At 43.0% G+C, this 22,643-nt stretch overlaps 1 protein-coding gene and 1 pseudogene across 4 annotated transcripts in view; both read right to left on the bottom strand.

Annotated features, from left to right (window-relative positions):
- The window catches only part of Vps13b (vacuolar protein sorting 13 homolog B), a 513,205-nt gene that overhangs the window by 128,595 nt on the left and 361,967 nt on the right, over positions 1–22,643 (bottom strand). For all 4 annotated transcript variants that reach the window (XM_085679117.2, XM_085679115.2, XM_085679119.2 and 1 more), the window contains exon 36: positions 15,623–16,027. In XM_085679117.2, the coding sequence (XP_085535243.2) occupies positions 15,623–16,027 (405 nt within the window). The remainder of the gene's footprint in view (positions 1–15,622; positions 16,028–22,643) is intronic.
- Positions 697–4,709, bottom strand: LOC148118882 (TSC22 domain family protein 4 pseudogene; annotated as a pseudogene).

Raw genomic sequence — 22,643 nt, 5'->3', positions numbered from 1 at the left:
GGGGGGTATCCCCAGAATACTGACTCTGAGTGAAAGAGGTGGGACTGGGCTCTTTCATGGATGAGGGCTGTAGTATGAGGGGCTGGACTTGATGGGGTTTCTGTTCTGCCCAGTTCCCACAGCCGGTAAGCCCCAAAGAAAATCACACAGAGAGTCTGCATTACTTATAAACTGATTGGCCCATTAGCTCAGGCTACTTATTAGCTCTTGTAGTTTATATTAATCCATTATTCTTATCTATGTTAGCCACATGACTCAGTACCTTTTTCAGTGGGGCAGATCACATTCTGCTTCTTCAGTGATCTGGGCAGGACTGGGGAGGGAGCTTCCTGTTTCTCAGAATTCTCCTATTCTCATTGCCCCTCCTCTACTTCCTGTCTGGTTGGCATACCTATACTTCCTGCCTGGCCAATCAGCATTCATTTAAAACATGATTGACAGAATACAGACAATTCTCCCACATCATGAGGGTAAGCAGATAAGCATCCCCTCCTGTGCTATCCTTTTCCCCAGAAGGCCTGGAGACAGGAGGACCAGGTGGAAGGGATAGGTGAACATTGGGCCTTCAACTCCCATCCCTGCGCATTGGGTTGGGTGTGGGCTTTAAAGCTACATAGGAAAAGGAGGCACACAGCTGGCACAAGGCCCAGAAGCCAGAGGTAGCCCTCCAAAGGCACATTGAGAGGGAAAGGAGGCTCAAATGGAACGCCCTGTGGGTGCAGAGGGCCTGTGTAGTGGAAAACCCAAGGATAGCAGCTGAGTCAGCTGTTCTGGTTTGGTCACAGCTCATAGCAATCCATCCTCTTGTGCCAGGGCAGCATTCTGGTCTGCCAGGCCTCGGATCTGTTCCTTCAGTACCTCTATCTCTTCTCTCATGGCAAACATGAGGTGGGACTTCACCAAGTCCATGGCTTATCCAATCTTCTAATCTGTCAATCCTACCAGGCTTCTGGAACCACTATCATCATCACTGTCTAGGTGACACCTGATGGCAAACATGGAATGAGCTAGGCTGAGGCCCTTGGTTGCTGTAGCTCCAAAGGAGTCTGAAGATGTGAACCTGGCTGGCATGGAAGTAGAGGGCTGGGAAGTTGGGGCAAGAGTCGACTGCAGGCACCATCCCTGTCTCCTCTGGACCAACTAACTCCATCCTCAACTGTGACAGTGGAGAGGTTCCCCAGACTCTACTTCTCCCCTCAGAGAGGGCAGGGGCTGAACACTAGAACCAGTTCCAGGTCCCAATGGGCGTTGCTGGGGTGCAGAGGCTGACAGTGGGGGTGTCCCCATCTTGGCCTAACCAGGCCCTGCCAGCTGGCTCAGTCCCACTCTATTTTGGTTTTTCGAGACAAGGTTTCTCTGTGTAGCCCTGGCTGTCTTGGAACTTGCTCTGCAGACCAGGCTGGCCTTGAACTCATAGAGATCCACCTGCCTCTGCCCCCTGAGTACTGGAAGTAAAAAATGTGTGCTGCCATGCCCTGCTCAGTGTTATTCTTATTTACTGCTTAAAATGAACCAACTTTGGTCACTGGGAACTAAACCTTTAAGTTGGTCTTTTTGATCTATCCTCCTCATTTGGGGATAAACTTCTTAACTTTCTAACCACGCTATTACAGAAGAATGGTAGCTTAAACCCAATTCTGAATGGCTGGAACGCCAACGATTCCTTGTTCTGTCTCAGTCAGGGTTTCTACTGCTGTGAAGAATAGCATGGCCATGGCAAATCTTAACAAGGAGAGCATTTAGTTGGGTCTAGCTTAAGATTCAGGGGTTTAGTCCATTGTCAACATGGCAGGAAGCATGGTGGTTCACAGGCAGGCACAGTGCTGAAGAAGGACCCGAGAGTTCTACATCTGGGTCAGCAGCAGCAGGAAGAGAGCAGCACTGGGCCTGGCTTGAGCATCGAAACCTCAAAGCCCACCCCAGTGACACACTGCCTCCAACAAGGCCACTCCTATGAGCCTATGGGGGTCATTTTCATTCAAACCACCACACTCTCTGTAAACAGAGCCATAAGAAGTGACCACATAATAATGCATGTAAACACACAACTATATCTATTTCTGTGCATACCCATCAGTAAATGCATCTGGGGTTCTAGTTAAATATCACTGGTTGGCTTCTAGTCATTTCCCTGTCTCTATTCTAACTTCCTTTTCTGAATTTGAGAATCTATACAACGTATCAAGGTTTCAGTCATCACAGTCTGCTGTCACTGGACTACTTAGCAATAGCTGTGCTGATTCCCGCTCCAGCTGCAAGGTCTCTGTACCTCAGGTGTATTGCTGCCTCTTTCAGTGCTCCCTGAGTCTGGGGCCCTTTCTTCTTCTGTGTGTTCATGTTTGTACTACTGTACGTGTGTGTGTGTGTGTGTGTGTGTGTGTTCATGTATGCACAGGCATGTGGAGGTCAGACGTCAAATTTGGTTGGTGTTCCTCAAGATGGCCAAACACCTTGATTTTTGAGACTGTCTCTCAATGGGAGTTGGAGCTCTCCAATTAGGCTAGGCTGGCTGGCTACTAGGTCCCAGGAAGTCCCTCTACTCACCCAGCACTGAGATTACAAATTATCACCACACCAGCTTTCTAATGTGAGTGCTGGGGATCAAGCCTGGATCCTCAAGCTCTCATAGCAAGCATTTCCAAGACAGACCCACCCCACCCCCATATCTGATATGTATCTTCTAGCCAATTGCATTCTGAAAGGCGAGCAGCAGTCTACTATTCACCCCCACCTGTTACTATTTTAGTAAACTTGACTTTGTTTTAATGACCTTAGTGGTAATTTCTTGTCTTGGCAGCATGTCCATATAGCCAAGTGACAAGTACAAGTCCTATGCTATCTATTTGTGAGAACAGACACTCACTAGTTCCCAACCATCCACACCAGAGATTCTCAGCCTCTGAGACCGCAGTAAGCACTGAGGGGTTAAAGTTAATCCACACCATTTCTGTAGGGACTGCTGAGCATATAACCTGCTAAGGAGCCAAGACACATCCTCGATAGCTCATGAACTCCATCACTCTTGGTAGTTCACAAACCTGCTTTGTGTCCGATCGATTCTTTTAGTGTAATCAAGATGGTTGCTCCTCACTTCCCCACAACCTCGCCCTCAGGTCTGTTCCTGTGTTCCTAATCACTTACAGCTTGTACTCGTCTCTCTCTTGGCCTTACTAACACTGGTCCCTGGCTGATATAAACATATTAGCGCACTGAGAATTACCTTGGATCTCTAACTCTTCACCATTTGCAAACCTACAAACCTAGTACCAGACACTTAGCCGCCGAACACACCTTTGCCAAGCATGTGGGGTTGCCACTTCTCACCCCACCAACTATCTTCACAAGTCTAGTTCCTTCCTTTGCTTGGTAAGCTGCTTCTTTTCTTTCTCACCCTCCCTCCAGGCACCCCCACTACTGCCTATGGGCATCTCCATCCCACAGGTCTAGGTCCAGATTAGTGGCTTTCAAATCTACTTTGTTCAAGAGCTACCTGTCATTTGGAAGAACCATTTTCCTTCTCCCACCCTTCCCTCTGCCCACTCTGCATCCACATCTATGCACCCACAGGCCTAGCGTTAGACCCATATTTGCCTGGTCTGCTAAACAGATCACCTACCAGCTTTACCCAGCTTAACTCAGTTTATGCAGCTCCTGCACTGGCCCAATCTAAAAGTCAGAGCATCACATCAGATGCACGACCACATATCGAGGTCAAACAGCAAAGACAACATGAATGGACAATGTAGCATGTTTCCCATCAAACCCACTAATCCTACAGAAGTGCTGTCTGACCTGAAGTACCTAGATGAATACCAGAACACAGACTTTAAAACAATGATGAACTTTATCAAAGAATTCATTGGAGTTAAAAAAAAAGTAATGAAGAAACATAACAATGAACACCTGAATGATATCCAAGAAAACACAAACATGTGGATGAATAAAATGATTAAGAAATTACCACCCTCATGCTATCCCAGCCTAGAAAGAGGCACACCAACACACATCAGGACACAAATGTCTGTTAGGTCCTTCTCATCCTCTTCATTTCTGCTCTTGTCACATACCTAAGAGAAAGTCAGGAATGGCCCACTCCTGAGACTGGAAGACTAGTTCAGTTCATCCCCACATGCCTTCCCTGCCTGCCACACTAACAACAAACACCACAACCCACCATGACTGTGCTCCTAGCAAGGGGCATGGTTACCTGTGACGCCCACGAGCATCTGCCTATCAGTGTGTCCCAGTGTCTGGCCCATTTCTTAGAAGCTAGAGTATGGAAACAGAAAAACAGGAGTTCAAATGGTTTTAGTCTTGGCACAGGGGACCTGTAAGACAGTGGCAATTTTTTTTATTAACAAGGAGTGGTGATGAATTTCATAAATGGTCATAAGAGAGAATAATCAACTTAACAGTTTTGACGAAACATGAACACAATCTCTGGAAATCATGACAGGGTCATTCATTTTCCTTTCCCCTTTCTGCCATTCTAGAGTCCGTCTGTGTGACAGCCTCCCTTTTGTCTTTTATCATTAAGAAACACACTCAATGTTTCTTGGGATAGGACGAACCATGTGTCATAGATCCACCACTCACAGTGATGGATCAATGTAAACTGTAACCTGGACCCCAGGACATTTACACTCTGGACAAGTGGCGAGAGAAGGTAAGTTAAGGCACAGGTTGTTCTGTTCAGTGGACTTCTGCATGGTGGGACACCACGTCCACAGTGGATGGTGCAGCTGCCACTCCAGAGAGTTCTCTCTGTGCTGACAACCAATAGGACGCCTGCTGGCTGGGAAGTACAAAGGCACTTGAAATGCTAGCTTTAAAATTTTCTGTACATTTTTTTCTCTAAGTTTTCAAATGTTAGAAGATTTTAAAATTAAAACCATTTCTCAATTGAAAGATATAAAATTATCTTCAAAATAAGAAATATCAAATTTACTTCTTTAATTAGAGATCAAGCTTTTTTATTTATTTAATTTCTGAGACAGGGTCTCACTATATAGTCCTTGGCTGACCAGAAACTAAGTAGACCAGGCTAGCCTTGAACTCAGAAATTCACCCAGTTCTGCCTCCTAAACGCCAAGACTGGAGGAACAAACCACCACATCCCACTGATGAAATCATCTTTAAAACTTCCAGTTCTCAAACTCTTTCAGCAAGGTGAGGTGCTTCAGCTAACTTCTACAAACCCAGGCTGTGATCTCAACAGCCAGCACCGACAGTGGTGCGACCACAGAAGCCCCACCGCCTTCCGCTCTGATGCGGTGCTGCCTTCAGCAGTCATGTGATCGGGGCGTTTTGACGGGAACTTCTGTCTCCTCTCCTTTAAAGAAATGCCTTTCTGCTCAAGCTTCCAACTGAACTACCTCTTTCAAAATCTGTTTATATTTTTAATTTGTTTTTGGAAACCAATGGCAGACATTTAATTAGAATAAATGAGGTGTAACAGCACTGAGAAATAATGTCAGAAGTAACTGATGTGATAAACGGCATCTTGCTTTGTTTGCATATTGTCATACTTTTCAAGTGAGTGTAAAACTACATTTAAGGAACAAATAGTCTTATGACCTTTAAAATATTCCTTTAGAAGACCAATAAATGCAAACCACTTGTTTTGAAAACCATTTAAGAACACTGTCAGCCTGTCAGCCTCAGGATGTACTAGGTCCGTGTAATGCTCCTCCTCGCCACATGCCATCTGCGCCAAGTGCAGCCTGAACGGAGTTTGCAGCGTGCTCAGCCACGGCATGCGCCAGCAAAGCAGAGCCAGCTAGGTGAGCTTTTTGTTTTGTTTTGTTTTGAAATCCAGCTGGAAGCAATCTTGGGCTACTAAAAATCAGCAAGGATATATTAGAAACATCCAGAAGCGAACTTGCACACCAGTGAAATATCAGGATGCCTCAAAAAGAAGGAAGAAAAAAAAAATCTTTTAAGCACAGTTCACAAAAATATGACGAAGTTGCCAAAGACCAAAATCTTTTCATTTTATATTCCTTCAAGCAATTATTCTGAAGCTCATAAAATACAGCATTTGGGCATTTTAACAGAAAATAAAAAACATAAACAAAACACCTTGTTTTCCATCCTTAAACAGAAGGTGTAAATTGGTTGGGTCCTACTTTTATTCAGTTTTGCAATATGCCTATGTAAACATATATGCCTAATACTAGCATAAATGAAAAGTCAGAATAAAGAAATGTAATAAAACACGGAGCCGTTGTGCAGGGAATAGAGCAGCCACAGGAAGTGAGAGCTCAGAATGGAGCTTTCTCCAAAGCACCTTTTAATTTCTTGTAGGAAGAATTTAGAGTTCCTGGAACCTTTGACCCAGTGCTCCTTAGAGACTAATAGTTGGGACTCCTACTTTAACCCAAGTCTGGTCTTCCGAATTCAAGAAACCAGGAAAATAAGCTACAAGAGGAAGTTTTTCTTTTCTCCTTTCCATATAAAAGGAGAATTTCTCACAAAAGAACAATGTCTTCTACACTGGCTGCTCATACTCTGTCCTTGTCTAGGGAAAGTATATTTGTTTTAAAAACTCTTGGCCTGGAAAACCAAAAGGAAAAGAGTAGAAAGTCATAGCTCTTTCCTCCTTTCCAGTCTGCTACCATGCCGTCTTAACACTGTATGGGTTCGTTAGAGGCCTACTTTATGGAAAGCAGGCTGGCTCATATGGCCACTTACTGAAGACTAAACGACAGCCTTCTTAGGGAAGAAGAGTGGTAAATGATATCTGTGAAGAAAGTTTTATTTGTTTTTGGTTTTGCTTGGGTGGACAAGGTCTCACTATGTAGCCCGCATTGTCCGTGAATCCCAGATCCTCCTACTAGATTTACAGGAAGGTGTCATCATGCCTCCTGAAATAATTTCTGTAGTCAGTCATATGGATGAAGATTGGCCATAAACTTAATGTTGAAAGCAAATCAACTTGCTAGGTAATGTGCTGCAATGACTTAGAAACTGATATTGGCCTACATAATGAAGTCTGATCAAAAGAAAAACCAGAGGCTATGAAAAGTCTTCTCTATCTCAGAATGTCCTTGGGCAAATCTCTGCCTTTTCAGGACTAACTCAACAAGGCAGCTAAGACTAGCTCATTGGGCTTCATCTCAGGATTCCCTGACAAGGGGCACTTATTACCTAATAGTTCATGACATCATTTTAATATTTCAAATGACCTACAAGTCAGGAATCTGAAACCGGGGCTGTGGAGACCTACTAAGGTTATTTGTAGTTATTACTCTATCAAGTTGGTGCCGTTACTTATCTAGTTAGTATTAAATGCAATTAGTTGGGACAATAAGGTTTAGATGAGGAAATAACCATGAGGTTATTTAAAAATAATTTTTAACTCAAAACATTTATTGATAGATGACTTCAGCATTCAAGTGATATTGCTGAGAGAAGGAAAGAAGATTAAAAAAGAAAAAAGGCATTTAGTTTATGCCAAGCACCCACACTTCCACAGTAGGAGGGGCTGTGAGCAGCACCTGCCCCAGCAGCCAGGCAGTGAGTAAGAGCAGGCCAGAGCACCCACTCTGCCCTTCTGCCTTCCGCACTCTGCTGCTTTACAAACTCCATTCCTCGGTCATCGCAATTCCATTTCGCAAATGGTAACAGCACTGTAAATAAATGCTGTTCTGTCCTAGCTCTCTTGCACAGCCTCAGCACATGATGCTGACATGGCCAACAGGTCTAGGGGACCAGTCAGCATATAAAAGAGTATCTCAGATATATTTGTATTCATTCATTCCTGCCAGTCTTGTTTTGCCAGTAATCTCATTAGCACACAGCCTCTTGGCTTATGTGGACAACAGGACAATTTGCTGTGGCCACAAACAGAACTCAGTATTGTCACAAATTCAATTGCATGGGTGGTGTGCTGCTTGGAGTTTCCTGCAGTCTCAGGCTGGGACTCACAGCACACGCCTGTTTCAGAGCACTGAACTAATGGTGCTGCAGCAGGATGCGACGGAAGGCTGCTAGGAAGAGATCTCTAGCACTTAGTTACCAGGACCTTTCTTCCACGGCACCTTCTGTGCAATAAGATTCATGGCAACGGACAGCAATTTCGTTGTCTTAAAGGTCTCCTTTCTTCTCTCCAAAATACACTGTTTAAATAAATATGTAAGTCTGTACAATTGCTGTTTTTATCCAGATGCAACTCACCACCCTGGCATCATCTAAGACAGGTACATGTCACTATTGTGGACAATGGTGAAAAATATATCATTGCAGGCCACAAAAACTTATATTTGGTTTGAAATCTTGCAACTAAATTTGATTGTGAGAAATAGGCTAATCCTGGTAGAGACAAGGTTGGAAGGTAGATTTAAACAGGCAGTGTATCAGTGGTAATGGGGTTCTTGTCAGAAAGGTTCCCCAAGAGAACCATATTTATACAATTAACAATTCTTTTGCTAAAAAGAAATCAATTCTTGTGTGCAGACACATGTGGGCTGTGTAAAAACACAAGAGATGTGTAACGGTAAACAGAAAGCAATGATCTTGAGCAGGCCACATCCTTGAACTCGTCATTAATAAATGTCTTTCCTACATTCAGCTACTCGGGATGTTGGAAGTCTGTTTTCTTCAAGTACTTCAAACACTGAAATCCAGGAACATTTATTATTTTAATCCATTACAGGCAGCGCTTGATTTAACTTTATTGGTTGTGGTGGTGGTAGTGTTATAAGTGGGGTACAGCAATGTTCTTTTACACATCCTTTCAAAAGGGCTTAATTACATTTTATAGTTTGGGCCAGGAATTCTGCTTGTTTTTTGTCTAACTAGGTTCAAATGGAGTTCAGGTCAGTGATGAATCAGAAGAAAAAGTCAGAGATGGTTATCTTTCTGATGTGAGCTCATCTCCCTCTAGAGCGGCTGGGCAGGTACACCATGCTCACTGCACAGAAGATCGCCCTAACAGCCTCTTCTGTGGCTCATTATGAAGTTTTCATTTTTCATGCAGCCTTGAAATGAATACATCAGAGATTGGACCAGCGCTTACTTCTATTTCTCTGAAGTTACTATCCTCTGGATTCCTGCGGGGCTGCCAGATGTGGGAACCCCTTCAGAGCTAAAACACAAACGTACCTGACAAACAATAAGCATGTTGCAGAATCACTCCTTTCCACAGAGCAAATATATACCACAAAATCGAAGATGTGGGCATTGCAGGGCCATAACTTGTTTCAACAAAGTAAATGACTTCTGTATAAACATGTCCAAGTAGCAAGAATTGACTAGTTTTTTAAAATACTAACCACTCATAGTTATTCATCCTCCACACCATGTAGAAAGCCTTTTTCTGTGCTAGTGAGTTGCACAGTGGGTAACGGTACTCTGATGGTCAGTGATGATGTGAGTTTGGTCCCCGGGTAACAGTACTCTGATGGTCAGTAACGATGTGAGTCTGGTCTCTGGGTAACGGTACTCTGATGGTCAGTGATGATGTGAGTTTGGTCCTCGGGTAACAGTACTCTGATGGTCAGTGATGATGTGAGTTTGGTCCCCGGGTAACAGTACTCTGATGGTCAGTAACGTGTGAGTCTGGTCTCTGGGTAACGGTACTCTGATGGTCAGTGATGATGTGAGTTTGGTCCTCGGGTAACAGTACTCTGATGGTCAGTGATGATGTGAGTTTGGTCCCCGGGTAACAGTACTCTGATGGTCAGTAACGTGTGAGTCTGGTCTCTGGGTAACGGTACTCTGATGGTCAGTGATGATGTGAGTTTGGTCCTCGGGTAACAGTACTCTGATGGTCAGTGATGATGTGAGTTTGGTCCCCGGGTAACAGTACTCTGATGGTCAGTAACGATGTGAGTCTGGTCTCTGGGTAACGGTACTCTGATGGTCAGTGATGATGTGAGTTTGGTCCCTACAACCCATGTATGATGAAACATCAGAACTGACTCCATAGAGCTGTCTTCTGACCTTCACATGTGTGCTGTGGCAAGTGCACCCACCCATACCCCACGTCTCACACACACACTAAATAAAACATTAAAATGACCTTTCCTAAGTAGTGGGATTGATATTGTTCATTCTTGTCTAATAGTTTACCTACTCACACATTATAACAACCATAGCAAAAATACCATTTCAACATTGAGTCTCTTATAGTTATGTATTTTTTTATTTTTAATCATATTAGAGAAGTAATATAAACTATTATTTGGGGGAAAGTTATATATTTTTAATAGTTTTTGTTTCATTTTCAAGTTTTAGAACTTTGTACTTTTTGGAGAATGCCTCAATAGATTACTAGAATGTGCAGAAAAACATTCTCACAGATAAAAACAAGTAGTCTACGAGTAATTTCAGGGTGAAAAGACACCATGCCAGCTTTTACCGGGGCAACTGTGAACCTTATAATAGAGGTAAAGGAGGAACTCGGCCTGGAGTTAACAGTGGTTCTCAGTCCAGGGACGAGGAGGTGTTGTGTTTCAGGGATTCTGGCCCATCTGTTCTGCCCGCCTACATTTTACTTCTGCAAACCCATAAATGCACCTCTACCTCAGGGACTATAGAAAGGCATAAGAATTCTTCTGCTTTTCATTATCACAAGATTCGGTAACTCATTTCATTGTCAAGATAATCCCCTTTACTCTTTCTTTTGTGCTTGCCAGGTATGCCAAAATGACAAATAAAACCCCAGATGTTGCAGGCCAGTGAGCATTCCACTTTTCCTTGAGTGTAGGGTTTAAGCTACTTGGGACAGAGTATCAGGAAAGACAGGATCCTGACGCCCACACCCAGTCCTCACTGAGGACTGCTGTGGTCTGTCTAGCTGTCAACCAGCTGTATCTATGCTTCCATCTTCACTGGATCCTGAAAAGTTAAGTTTGTCTTCTGTCTTTTACAGTCAAGAAATTTATTTCCTATCCTTCAGACCCTGGAAAGAGATGTATTTCTTTTTGAAAGCAGTAAGGGTCTTTGGGTGCTGTCAATGGCTAACTACTGAACATGGGATTTTAGGCAGTTATATCTAATTTAATGCTTTATTTCCCACGGGGCTAACTGGCATCCAAAGGCTACGAGGATGCCTTGGAGATCTCCTTCAGGATAAGCACAGCATAAACAGTGGAGCCAAGGCTTTGCTTCAGGTAAAGACCTGGTTTCACTTCTGGTGTGTGAGAGGGTGTGCTAGGTGTTGCTGTTCCTGAATGTGTTGAGAATGAGGGGAGGCATTCTAGTCTCATGGAAAAGACTGGCTATGCTTCCTTTCCCTCTCTTGTTCTGTTTATATACAAAGTTAAGTACAGCAAGGGTAGGCAAAGTAATTTAAACCACTGTTCCTTTGACAAGGAGCTCAACTCACTGTGTTCTGCGTGGGAGAAAAATCCTCAATATCTCCATGGTCAGAGAGTCTTGTCAATGGTTTCCTATTCTAAATGCCAACCAATGGCTTCACCCAGGTTCTTCCCCTTTGTCAACAAGCTGTTCATGCTGTGTTTCTTTGTGCTTTGTCTATTTGGAGGTTGCTAATCGTCCACAAGAAAGAGCATGGCAACCTCAAAGTACAGGGATTTCCCAGCTCTCAACTGTGTACTCCTGTTTGCAGAACTCTAAGGCGTGCCATCTTACTAGAGCCATAAATTACGATGACAGGGAGCTGCAGCATGAGATCAAACCCCACCCTCCCGTGGAAAGAGACTTGCTGCCAGTTCAGAATTTATAACTACATAGTTTGCGTGTCTCCAAAATGACATGCTTTGCACAGCAAAGGGGACTGCACTGTGTGCCCATGTGGGGTAAGCTGCAGCTTTTAAAGAACATATTCTACAGTGGAATAGATTCAACAGACAACTGAGAAATACTGGCTTTAAAATATTTCAGAATATAAGATACAATTTCTACCTCAGGTTTGCCTTGTTTCTGTTAAAGCATTGGTAAGATTTCCTGTAATACTTGGTACCAAGTGACAAGAACACAAGCATCGCATCTGTAGTCGAACCACAGGGCTGTTTCACTAAGAGAACTAAGCATCCTAGCAGATAGGATTCAGTCATTGAGTCGCTGCCTCACAGGCTTGCAGAACGGGGTGACAGCAAGACTCAGAACCTTGATATGCTCAGAGTTCACAAGGTACAGGGGTCTGAGGAGGGCTGGATGGCTAATTTATTTCCTTTAGGCAGAAAATATTTAACCGCTTTACTTTGTTCTGCAAAATGAATATGGAAATTCTTTTAACAAGCTCAGTAAATAATTTGTAACTATTCATTTTTAAAATGAGTAAACGAATAGGAAAGTCTTCAGATTGTACAAATGTACTGACGATGTTTGGGGGAAAACGTGAGTTTTCTTGTTTCATGTCTTTATTGTCCCCTTTCCCCACATACTTTCCATAAGCTTCTAACAGTTTAGATGATAAAAAAAATAATCATTAGGCAAACTCACTTTTTCTGTCCTCTCGGCGATTAGGAGAACATGCCTACAGCACATTCCCAATGGGGCTTCTCTCAGAGTTACTTAGCACATAGGATTCCTCTAGAATTACAAATCTATTTCAGCTCATAATTAAAATTCATCTGGAAAGGACTGCTTTTCTCTGTTTATATAACGTTGTCACATAAAGAGTGTTAAAAAAATACTTCTCTAAAAATAACCTGCGTGAGTTAGGGATTAGCAGAGCTCCGCCGCTGGAGCTGCTCCTTTGTAGTTTTTTCCACGATGTGCCTGCACAGTGGTTTTGAGTGTGTTTATTAAAGTCAGCACATCAAACAGGATCAAAGAGAAAGTGAGCGAGAACCGAAGAAACCCCAAGTGTGTTGTCTCATAGGGGAGCTATGCAGATTTGGATAAACAAGTGCGAACTGTTGAGGTTTTAATGAAGAAATTTTCAACAATTATTTTATCGAGCCCTCCTGTACGTGACACCATGTGCGCAGCAGATGCTGTGCCACGAGCAGCGCCATTCCTCTCTGTTTAGTGGCGCGTCTGAGATGACTACTTTGTCACTGTGCTCAATTTGGCTCAGCAAATAGTTTGAGAGGTGCAGCTGCTGCAGATGCACACAACAGTTACACAAACTGTAAAATCAAAGACTCAGCTAAGTATTTCTGCATTAGAGTCAACCTATAAAAAATCTGACATTAATTCCGTTGAGCTCAAAGATACACCATAAAAATTTGGTCAAATACAGAACAACACCACTTGAAAACTACAAAAAGAAATATGACTACTGATAGGGAGAGAGAGAGAGAGAGAGAGAGAGAGAGAGAGAGAGAGAGAGAGAGAGAGAGACTGAGACTTTTTCATTTTTACCACTTACCAAAACTATACCTAATTGCCAGGTATGGTGTACATCTTTAAGCCCAGTACCTGGAAGGCAGAGTCAGAGAGATCTCCAAGTGTGAGGCCAGCCTAGTTTACATGCTACATTACATAGCTAGGACTACAGAGCACGATTCTGTCTCAGAATAGAACAAGTTAAACCCAACAACAGCAACAACAAAATAACTCCTCAACCCACCAAAACAAAAACAAATCAAAAAATTCCCAACTACACAAAGTACACATATTTGTAAGCATTTCAAATAAACTGAAAAATACGGATTTGATGACATCTGACTACATAATGAAATCAATGTTAAATGCTTAATTTATTTTTTTAAATAGTTACAACTATATATGTATTTTTAAATTGTGTGGTGATCTTGGTGTGATGGCCAACTTCAGGGCTAGCCTTGTTTCAAGGTGAGTTCAAGGGCAGCCTGGGCTGCAGAAAGGGAGCCTCTCCCCCACTACTAAAAACAACCCAAACCAAAGGAGCTGTGCAGAGATCTCTATTACAAGGCCCCCATGCCAGCCTTCAGCAACAACTAGAGCCCGCTCCAGGCGTAGCTAACTTACACACAATGGATTTTGCTGACTAAACTTGGTTATTGTTTCACCATAGTAAATTTCTTCAACTAAATGACTAACTTCAATTTTGATTTAATGTGACACAAAAAAACTTTAAAGTGTTTGCTGGACACTGCCCAGCAGAGTAATAACAAGTATGTTTAAGTCAAAGCCCACGTTTCTATTTTTGTGTTTAACAAGATAAGAAGAACATAACTATAAAAGAAGAGAGTATATAATTTCTCTAATATAAAAGGGGAAATCACAAAAATAATTCATTCATAAATTTTCATTTAGCCATTTGTATGGCTAAATGAAAAGTTTTCAATTGTATTGTAGAGAAAACAATTATGAAGTACAAATATCTTTAAAAGTGAATAAAATAAAGCCAGCAAATGAATTTAGAGGGAGTGAGGACAAGACAGGCACAAGACCTGCACACAGCTCAGCACGAAGAGTTTAAAATCCCTCCTCTGTTTGGGTCCTGGCCTTCCCTGCCATGCCTGAGGGGCAGTGTCGAGAAAGGCATGGGCACAGCGGACTTGACACTGTAGTATTCGGGGTTGGAGAATCTTTCATGCCCCGAAACCCTGCACTTTGCATTTCTAACTTTAAAGACAACAGAGAAAATAAGAGCTTTTAGCTGGGCTGGTTACAAAAACTTCAGTGAGGAAAAAGATCATCTATGTTTTGACTTAAATTTATTACCACTCAACTATAAAAGTTGAAACAACAACAAAAAAATCCTCTTAAAACTACTGTGTTCAAACTGGCTCTCTAAAACTAAATCACAATTAGTCTCTAGCTGCCACTTAACTATGTTTTGGTGTGCAGCTAAGATGCACTTAGCTTAAGGACCGACATATCTAACACGTCAGTGCACAGCCCCCCTCCACACAGGCAGGCCTGAGGTCTGCTTTAGAGGACACGTGTGCCGTGCGGCTCTCAGTTTTCCCAGTAGCAATGACTGTGACTGCAATGGTTATTTCCTGCCTGTGTTGACTTTTCCCTTCACATACCTTGTGCCCACCTTTTCTGATTCAGACTGGAAAAGCACATAACAACTTAGCCATAGTAGCAAAAGAGAAAACTGGCGATGTCATGGCCAGTTAGCTTCTTGTCCTGCCAGTCTGCAGCAGGCCTCTGGTGGGCTGTACACAGAGGCTGCTGCTTGACAAAACGCCTCAGTGGCATTCTTGAAGACTTGACACTCACTCTGTGGAGCATAACTGTCATCATGGCAACTTCTCCTGTTAGAATAAATCATTCCCAGTGATGCAATGCACTGCATTAGAGTCACCTGCAAGGCTTACAATACAGTTGTTGGGCTCTGTGCCCAGAGTCTGATTCAGTAGCCTGGTGGGGTCTAGCATACATCCCCAGCACGGTCTCAGGTGATCTGATGTGCCACAGACCGTGTGTCACACACTGCACTGTGAAAAGTACTGTTCTAATGTTTCAAAAAAGCCGAAATGCTGTCACAGCATCTCAGCTCCAAGGAAGTTACAGAGTCCTGATGGCAAGAGCTTGCCTCAGGAGGTGGGTGGGGCCATGCAAGAGAGCCTCAGGAGGTGGGCTCACAGGACACCACAACCTCAACAAAACTACACTGAATCAGCATCTCTGCAATGAGGCCATAAGCTAGAAATGTCCGAATTTCTAGTGACTCTGGAACTTATTTCCACACAGCACAGATCTATGAAATGCTGCCCTCCCATCTGCTCCCCTCCTCCCTGCACCCCACCCTCCTGCTGCTGTCACTCACCTGGTACTCTCTGTGCTGCTCTGACACTAAGGCTTCCATTGAGGGTTGACAGTGATGCTAACACACACGGTGTGTGAGGATGTGGGACAGTCTCCATGGAGACCACGATCTGGGTAGTGCGGACAGAAACTTTTTGAAAGCAGGAAGTGGCTCTCCACATGTTTTCTTGAAAAGAAGTCTGCACTCCATCACAGCGAACTCTGGGCTGAGACGACTTTCCGCAGTACCATCTGGAGATGGGAGGCTCATCCTTATTCAGGATAGTGTCCGATGGGGCTGAGGTCTCTTTGCTATGTTCAAAGCTGTGTACCTTTTTAATCTTCTTTAAAAAATGATTTAACTGATCCAGTTTGGTGAAACTCAAGTTAGCTTTCAAAGGCTTTGATATATCCAAGGTGATGTCAGCTATAAAAAAAAAAAAAAAGGTAAGAAACTTACTGGACTCTCTAATTAAACATTAATCAAAGTGCCAGAGCAGCACAGTCTTTACTTGTCACCTCTCCGCATGTAGCTGACAAAAGATTATTATTGAGCTGTTTAGTGGCCTCAACTGCTGGCCACTCACGCAAGGCCCACACCTGGACAGGTCCTTCTCCCCTCGGGTTCTACTGCAAACTGAAGCAGGCTTTCCAGTTTGATACCTATCTGAAACTGGCATTTGGTCTAATAAAGAAATAGAGCTCTTCATGCTGTGGGGATGATGGTCTTTTATCCTGTCATTTGTATTATTTTTAATAAAACACTGATTGGCCAGTAGTTAGGCAGGAAGTAGAGGCGGGGCAACAAGAATTCTGGGAAGAGGGAAGTTTCAGTCTGCAGTTCTGACCCAGGTGCAGAGTAAACAAGATGTGACTGCCTCACCGAAAAAGGTAACAAGTCACATGGCCAACATAGACAAGAATAATGAACTAATATAAGTTATAAGAGTTCATATGAAGCCTGAGCTAATAGGCCAATCAGTTTATAGAAAATGGAGACCTCTATGTGTTTGAGACTAAATGGCTGTGGGACTTGGTGGGACAGAAACCTCTGCCAACATCCTCACAGGACCAGAACAGTGCAGGACAAAATGCTAGTCTCCCAAACATGATGGATCTCCTGCCCAGGTTGCCCCCCTTCCCCTTCCCCGTGTGACCTGCTGGAGCCTGAGGAGACTCTGGGACTTGCTGTGCATTCTGCTCTGATAAACGCTCATGTGTATCACTCCAATAAATGTTAAGTGGACAGAAATTTCTTAAAATCTACAGTCCAGTTTATATGTCTCACGTCTTCAAACTGGCCTTATTACTTCTATTCCCACCTCATCTTACCTTGCATGACCTTGTAAGAAATTAATCCAAGTGTCCCGAGGGTGTATCTGTGCATATCATCTTTTTTAGGAGTGTCACCTCACCAGTTAAGGAATTATTGTTTTAACACCTTACTGACATGTTCACATTCTAAATTCAGAACATCACCACCACCACAGACAGAACACTTAGCAATCACTCATTACTTCTTCACTCCTAGCTGCAAACTACCATCAAGTTATCTTCGCTTATTTGCTGATTAGGAGACACTGCATATAAATAGAACCATAAAATATGGGATGTTTTGTGCCTTGTTTCCTTTATATAGTAACATGTTTTTGAGGTACAAACATGCTAATTTTGATTGGCCTTGATTTGATTTCCTTAATGATCAATTTGTTGAGTGCTTTCTCATGTACTTGTTCATTTGTATAAATATTTGAAAAATATGTATTTAAACTGTGTTCGTGTGTGTGTGTGTGTGTGTGTGTGTGTGTGTGTGTGAGAGAGAGAGAGAGAGAGAGAGAGAGAGGTGAACGAGAACAAGTTCAGGTATATGCCCTCACTTCCGCCTTGTTTGGAGCGTCTCATTGATGTTGCACACATTAAGCTGCACACATTAAGCTAGCTGACCCAGACACGCACAGATTCTCCTGTGTTGGCTGGCTGCCATCTCCTAGTGCTGGAGGAGCACCAGGATTACAGACGTGTGCTACTTCATACAGTGTCATGTGAGCTCTGGAGACTCATAATTGTGCAAAAAGTGGTTTCTCCTCTGTGCAATCTCAGCCCCAAAATCTGTTCATTTTAAACTGTAATGCTTTTTTTTTACTTGAAGGGTTTTCAAGTCCCTATCTTAAGATACATATTTTTTTTAAATTTTTTTATATTTATTTATTTATTTTTTATGTATACAATATTCTGTCTGTGTGTATGCCTGCAGGCCAGAAGAGGGCACCAGACCCCATTACAGATGGTTGTGAGCCACCATGTGGTTGCTGGGAATTGAACTCAGGACCTTTGGAAGAGCAGGCAATGCTCTTAACCTCTGAGCCATCTCTCCAGCCCCAAGATACATATTTTTAAAATACTTTACTCCATTAAGTTGGATGATCTCTCATTTTATTTTGACCAGCTTTTAGCACAGTATTTCAGCCTTTCAATACTGAATATTTTAATTTTTGTGAGGCCAATCACACCCATTATTTTTAGTATGCTTCTTAACCCAAGAGCACAAAAGTTTATACCTATGATTCTTTCAAGAGGTTTATAGTTGTCCCTCTTACATTTAGGTCTGTGATCGTCTGTGAATTAATCTTTGTTTCTTGTATGAATAGGGCCCCACTTCACTCTGCATGTCAGTAGCATATGCTACTGAAAGATATTATTTGGGTGGAAAGCAGTAGAGGAACAGGGTAAATCTGTGGGGAAACAGACAGTTCAAATGGTCCACATTTCCTGCTCTGCTGCACAGCCCTTTATACGGGCCTCAGATTCTGTGGCCTCATAGCAAGGAACACTGACTTTTGATCACAATGAGAATCAGAACAGTTTTAGCAGATGATTACCATGAGAACAAAGAAAAGTAAGGTTAATGAGTTATGTGCCCACCCCCCCCCTCCGGCTTTTCTGTTCTCATAGCAACGACAGTCGCTTACCCAGGATAGGCCCTGAGAGGCCCTCTAAGTCGACTGGCAGACCAAAGGGTCCATTTTTCTCTGACTGCAGGTTGGTATAACTGCTATTGAAGGTAGACATAAGAGTTGCCAACGATGACCTTGCGATGGATCCCCATCGCTCAGCTATCACTGTGTTCCCACAGAAACAGATAAAAATTTTTGTAACTCTGGCTACTTGCTTGTCTTTTGAGACTCAGTTCTAAATTATTTCGAGGCCACCTTTTGTAAGTGCAGAGCATGTCATCACTGCTTCCAGAATTTTGTTTTGCTCCACACTATTGTACACTTGCCCGGGTGTTCATCACAGGTCAGCCCACTGTGAAGGAAGGAGAGGAAGAATGTCTTATACCTTATATAGTGAGCACCTAAACTGTTGTTTGGAAGGAAACAGAATGAAAAAGGTGAAAGAAGAAAATGAGCGAACCTAAAATGATTCACTCAGTTGAAGTGACTAGGATTCATCAATCGGTTCCTCAGAACAGCTCTTAGTTCCTCTCTGCTTCGCTGCCACCTGTGCCAGCCAACGGCTCTCCAGCCAGCCAATCTTACAGCGCAGACCAGGACTCTGACTTTCTAGACTCTCCTCACTCCCAATCAGATACCAGGCAAGTTCTGCCCGTTTGACGTCTGACACATGGTCTGACTCCAACCCTTTCTGGCATGCCGACCGTTTGACATCTACCACATTGTCTGACTCCAATCCTCTCTGGCGTACCAACCACTCCGCATTTTCTTCCCCACCGTCTTTGATAGTGCTCATCTATTATAAAGTCAACTAACTGACTTCTCTGCCCAGGTGTTTCCTTTAACCCAGTGCCAGAGAGCAATTTCCAAAGTACTCGCTTTGGGTGTGATCCTGGTGGGTGTACCTGTAGGAAGCATAGGAAGTTCTGGGTGAATGTGCATTGTTGGCATGGCCATGGCCATGTTGAGGACTCCAAGGTCTCAGACCCACGGGACATCATAAGGTAGTTTCCACATAAGGGTCAGGCTGAAAGGGGTGGCAAAGCTCGTTCAGGAGTTGAAGTGCTTGTTTATGAGACAGTGATCAGTGTGTGCAAACACTAGCAGCTGCAGCTTTCTCCTCCCACACTCACATCTTGAGGCTGCTTGTCTACAGAGACTTCCGACAGACAGGTGGAGCAGTGCCTCTGTACTGCGTCTAGTAAACGCTGAGGTTCTAGGTTGTGGTGATAGCAGAACCCAGGTAATCCCAGCATCGTTGTATGTCTGTACTTTCTTAATTCCTTCTCTTCCCCTGTTGAGGGCTCTAGGACCCAAGCACAGGTCATGATATTTACCTCTGCTTACAACTCTTTACCGACTCCTATTCATTTATGATATAAAAAGCCAAGCTCCTTTGCTAGAAGAAAAAATATTGCCTTTAAGCTGTCGCTACTGCTTGTCTCACCTGTAAAGTTTCCATATATAGAACCCACTTCTCCTGATCCTTACTATGTCATAACACTAGGCACTTGTTCATGTGTACAATGCATCTCTACTGTGTCTGGACAATCTCTAATGTTTAAATACTGCTCAGCATTTTTTTTTTAAGAACTTGGTTCACAAGGTGGAGCGTATGTTCCTCCTTGGGGTTCTATGTCTGTATACTGTGTTTATATGAGTTACATGTCCCGCTAGTTAAGAAGACCCTAACTACATATCCTTTAACCTCAGTACACTACATCAGGCTTCAACATGAAACATGTGTTTGAGTTCTTTGTACTGGAACATTTTAGAAGATACTAATCTGGTTCTGTGGCAGGAAGAATTCTAATAATGAACTCCCCCGCCACAAGATTCCCATCCCCTGGCTACTGAGTTAGAGTAGAGACACTGCTCTACTGTAAAGACAGTCTATGGTTACGCTCAAGGTTAGAGATGGAGATTATCTAGTGGGGCTCATGTAACCTTATGTGCCTTTCAAAGGCACATGAAAGATACCAGGGAAAGTTAGAGATGGGTGAGAAGAAGCGTGCTGGCCCTACAGGTGGACAAGCTGGTCAGGACTTGGGGCTCTCCATCCTACAAACACAAGGCACAACTGGAGTGAGTTTAGAAGCAGGTTCTTTAAGAAGTCTCCCCATTACTGCTGATCCCAAATGACACACTCATTTAGATGGAAACTAACTGAACCCACCTAGGCATAACTACAGTCTACGAGAGACTTCATTCACATCTGCTGTAATTTGTTTATATCAAAAATATAAATTCCACATGACTGTTTACCCACACAACATATCCAGGTCCTGATGTAAACATGAATAAAATTTCTAGGTCTTGGAAAATTGGTTTTAGTTTGTTTTACCCACTCCCCGATAGCAAAGTTATTAAGCACATAATACACTTTTCCTCTGTTGTACATTTACTCCTTCGATACTGTTTCAGAAATCCAAGAAGGAGAGGAATATTGTCTCTCCCACTGGAAAGATGACTGTAAAATCTCCAGAGATGGCTACTTGGGAGATTCTGAAAAGCAAATGATGTGGGATTCCCCTCTGTATGTAGTGAATATCATTGGTCAATAAAGGACTGCTTTAGACCTATAGCAGGGTAGAAGTTAGATAGGCAGGGAAAACTAAACTGAATGCAGGGAGAAAGGAGGAGGAGTCAAAGGAGAAGCTATGGAGCCGCTGCCAAAGACAGACGTGTTGAAACTTTGCTGGTAGGCCACAACCTGGTGGTGATGCACAGATTAAAGGAGGTGGGTTAAATTAAGATGTAAGAGCCAATAAGAAGCTAAAGCTAATGGGCCAAGCAGTGATTTAAATAATATGGTTTCTGTGTGATTATTTTTGGGCTAAGCGGCTAGGAACCAACAAGCAGCTCTTCTCCAAAACGCAAACAGAAAATGAAAGAAAAGAAACCCAGAATTCAAAACATTATCAATGTGGTACTGAGAAGCCTCTGGGACTCTTCCCCCCACCATTGGCTCTGAACAGTAGCAGCCTCAAACCCAGACATGACCGTCACGTGAGACAGAAGAGCAGAAGGAGGCATCTATTTTGGGTTTCAGAGGGACTTTGGGGGTGCTCCTTTCCTTCATTCTTTGCTGTGCTCCAGAAAGTAGAGGAAGGGAGGCCATTTCTGAAGTAACTTTGTGTTACCTCCATTCCTGATGACAAAACCTAAATCTCTCAGCAACAGAGACACAAAAAAACACAATTAGAGTCAGCATGATGGCTCAGGGGGTTAAGGCACCTTCTGCCAAGCCAGAGTCCTGCGAGTTATCTTCTCATTTCCACCTACATGTACATACGCATGCACGCACATGCATACACCTACATGTACATACGCATGCACGCACATGCATACACAATACATTCTTAAAAATCTTTTTAAAATATACAATCAAGCACAGTTTATTCAGGAACTGGAAGGCTGGATAACTAACATCACATAGCTTAGAGAGAAAGAAGATCAACTGATGAAGAAAAAATATTGGAAAGCCCAATATTTACTTAATATAAGAACTCCTAAGCAAGATATCAAGAGAAAGTAATATTTTACTCTGATAACTCTCATACACATATGTCTAGAGCTAGCATTATAATTATGAAAGATGACATGCTTCCTCCATGACATCAGGAACTAGGTAAAGATGCTACTATGTCCATCTCATTACTCATAGCACCATACTGGAAATCACAGCCAAACCAAGGCGAGAAAAACAAAGGTATACAGACTGTAAAGGGAAAAAGGAAGACAGTACTTATCTACAGATGACATGATTGTTACAGGTTAAAACATCATAAAAAGTTGAGCACGATGATGTGTGCCCATACCCTCACCCTGAAAGGAGGAAACAGGCAGATCTCCAGAGCTCTCTGACTATCCAGCTTAGCTAGAAGTGATCCCTAGCATCCATGTAAAAAGCTGGTGTGGCATGGGGTGGTGGAGGCAGGAGGGTCTTTGGGGCTTGCTGAATTGAAAAGGTCCAGGTACTGTGACATTGTCTTTAAAAAAAAACAAAAAACAATGTGGACAGTGATTGAGAAAGATACGTCCGGCCTCCACATATACCTGCATCCACACCAGCACATGTTCATGCAT

Source organism: Myodes glareolus, chromosome 19, assembly GCF_982192425.1.
Source record: "Myodes glareolus chromosome 19, mMyoGla1.1, whole genome shotgun sequence".
Lineage (NCBI taxonomy): Eukaryota > Metazoa > Chordata > Mammalia > Rodentia > Cricetidae > Myodes > Myodes glareolus.
This window is presented reverse-complemented; position numbering and strand designations above follow the sequence as displayed.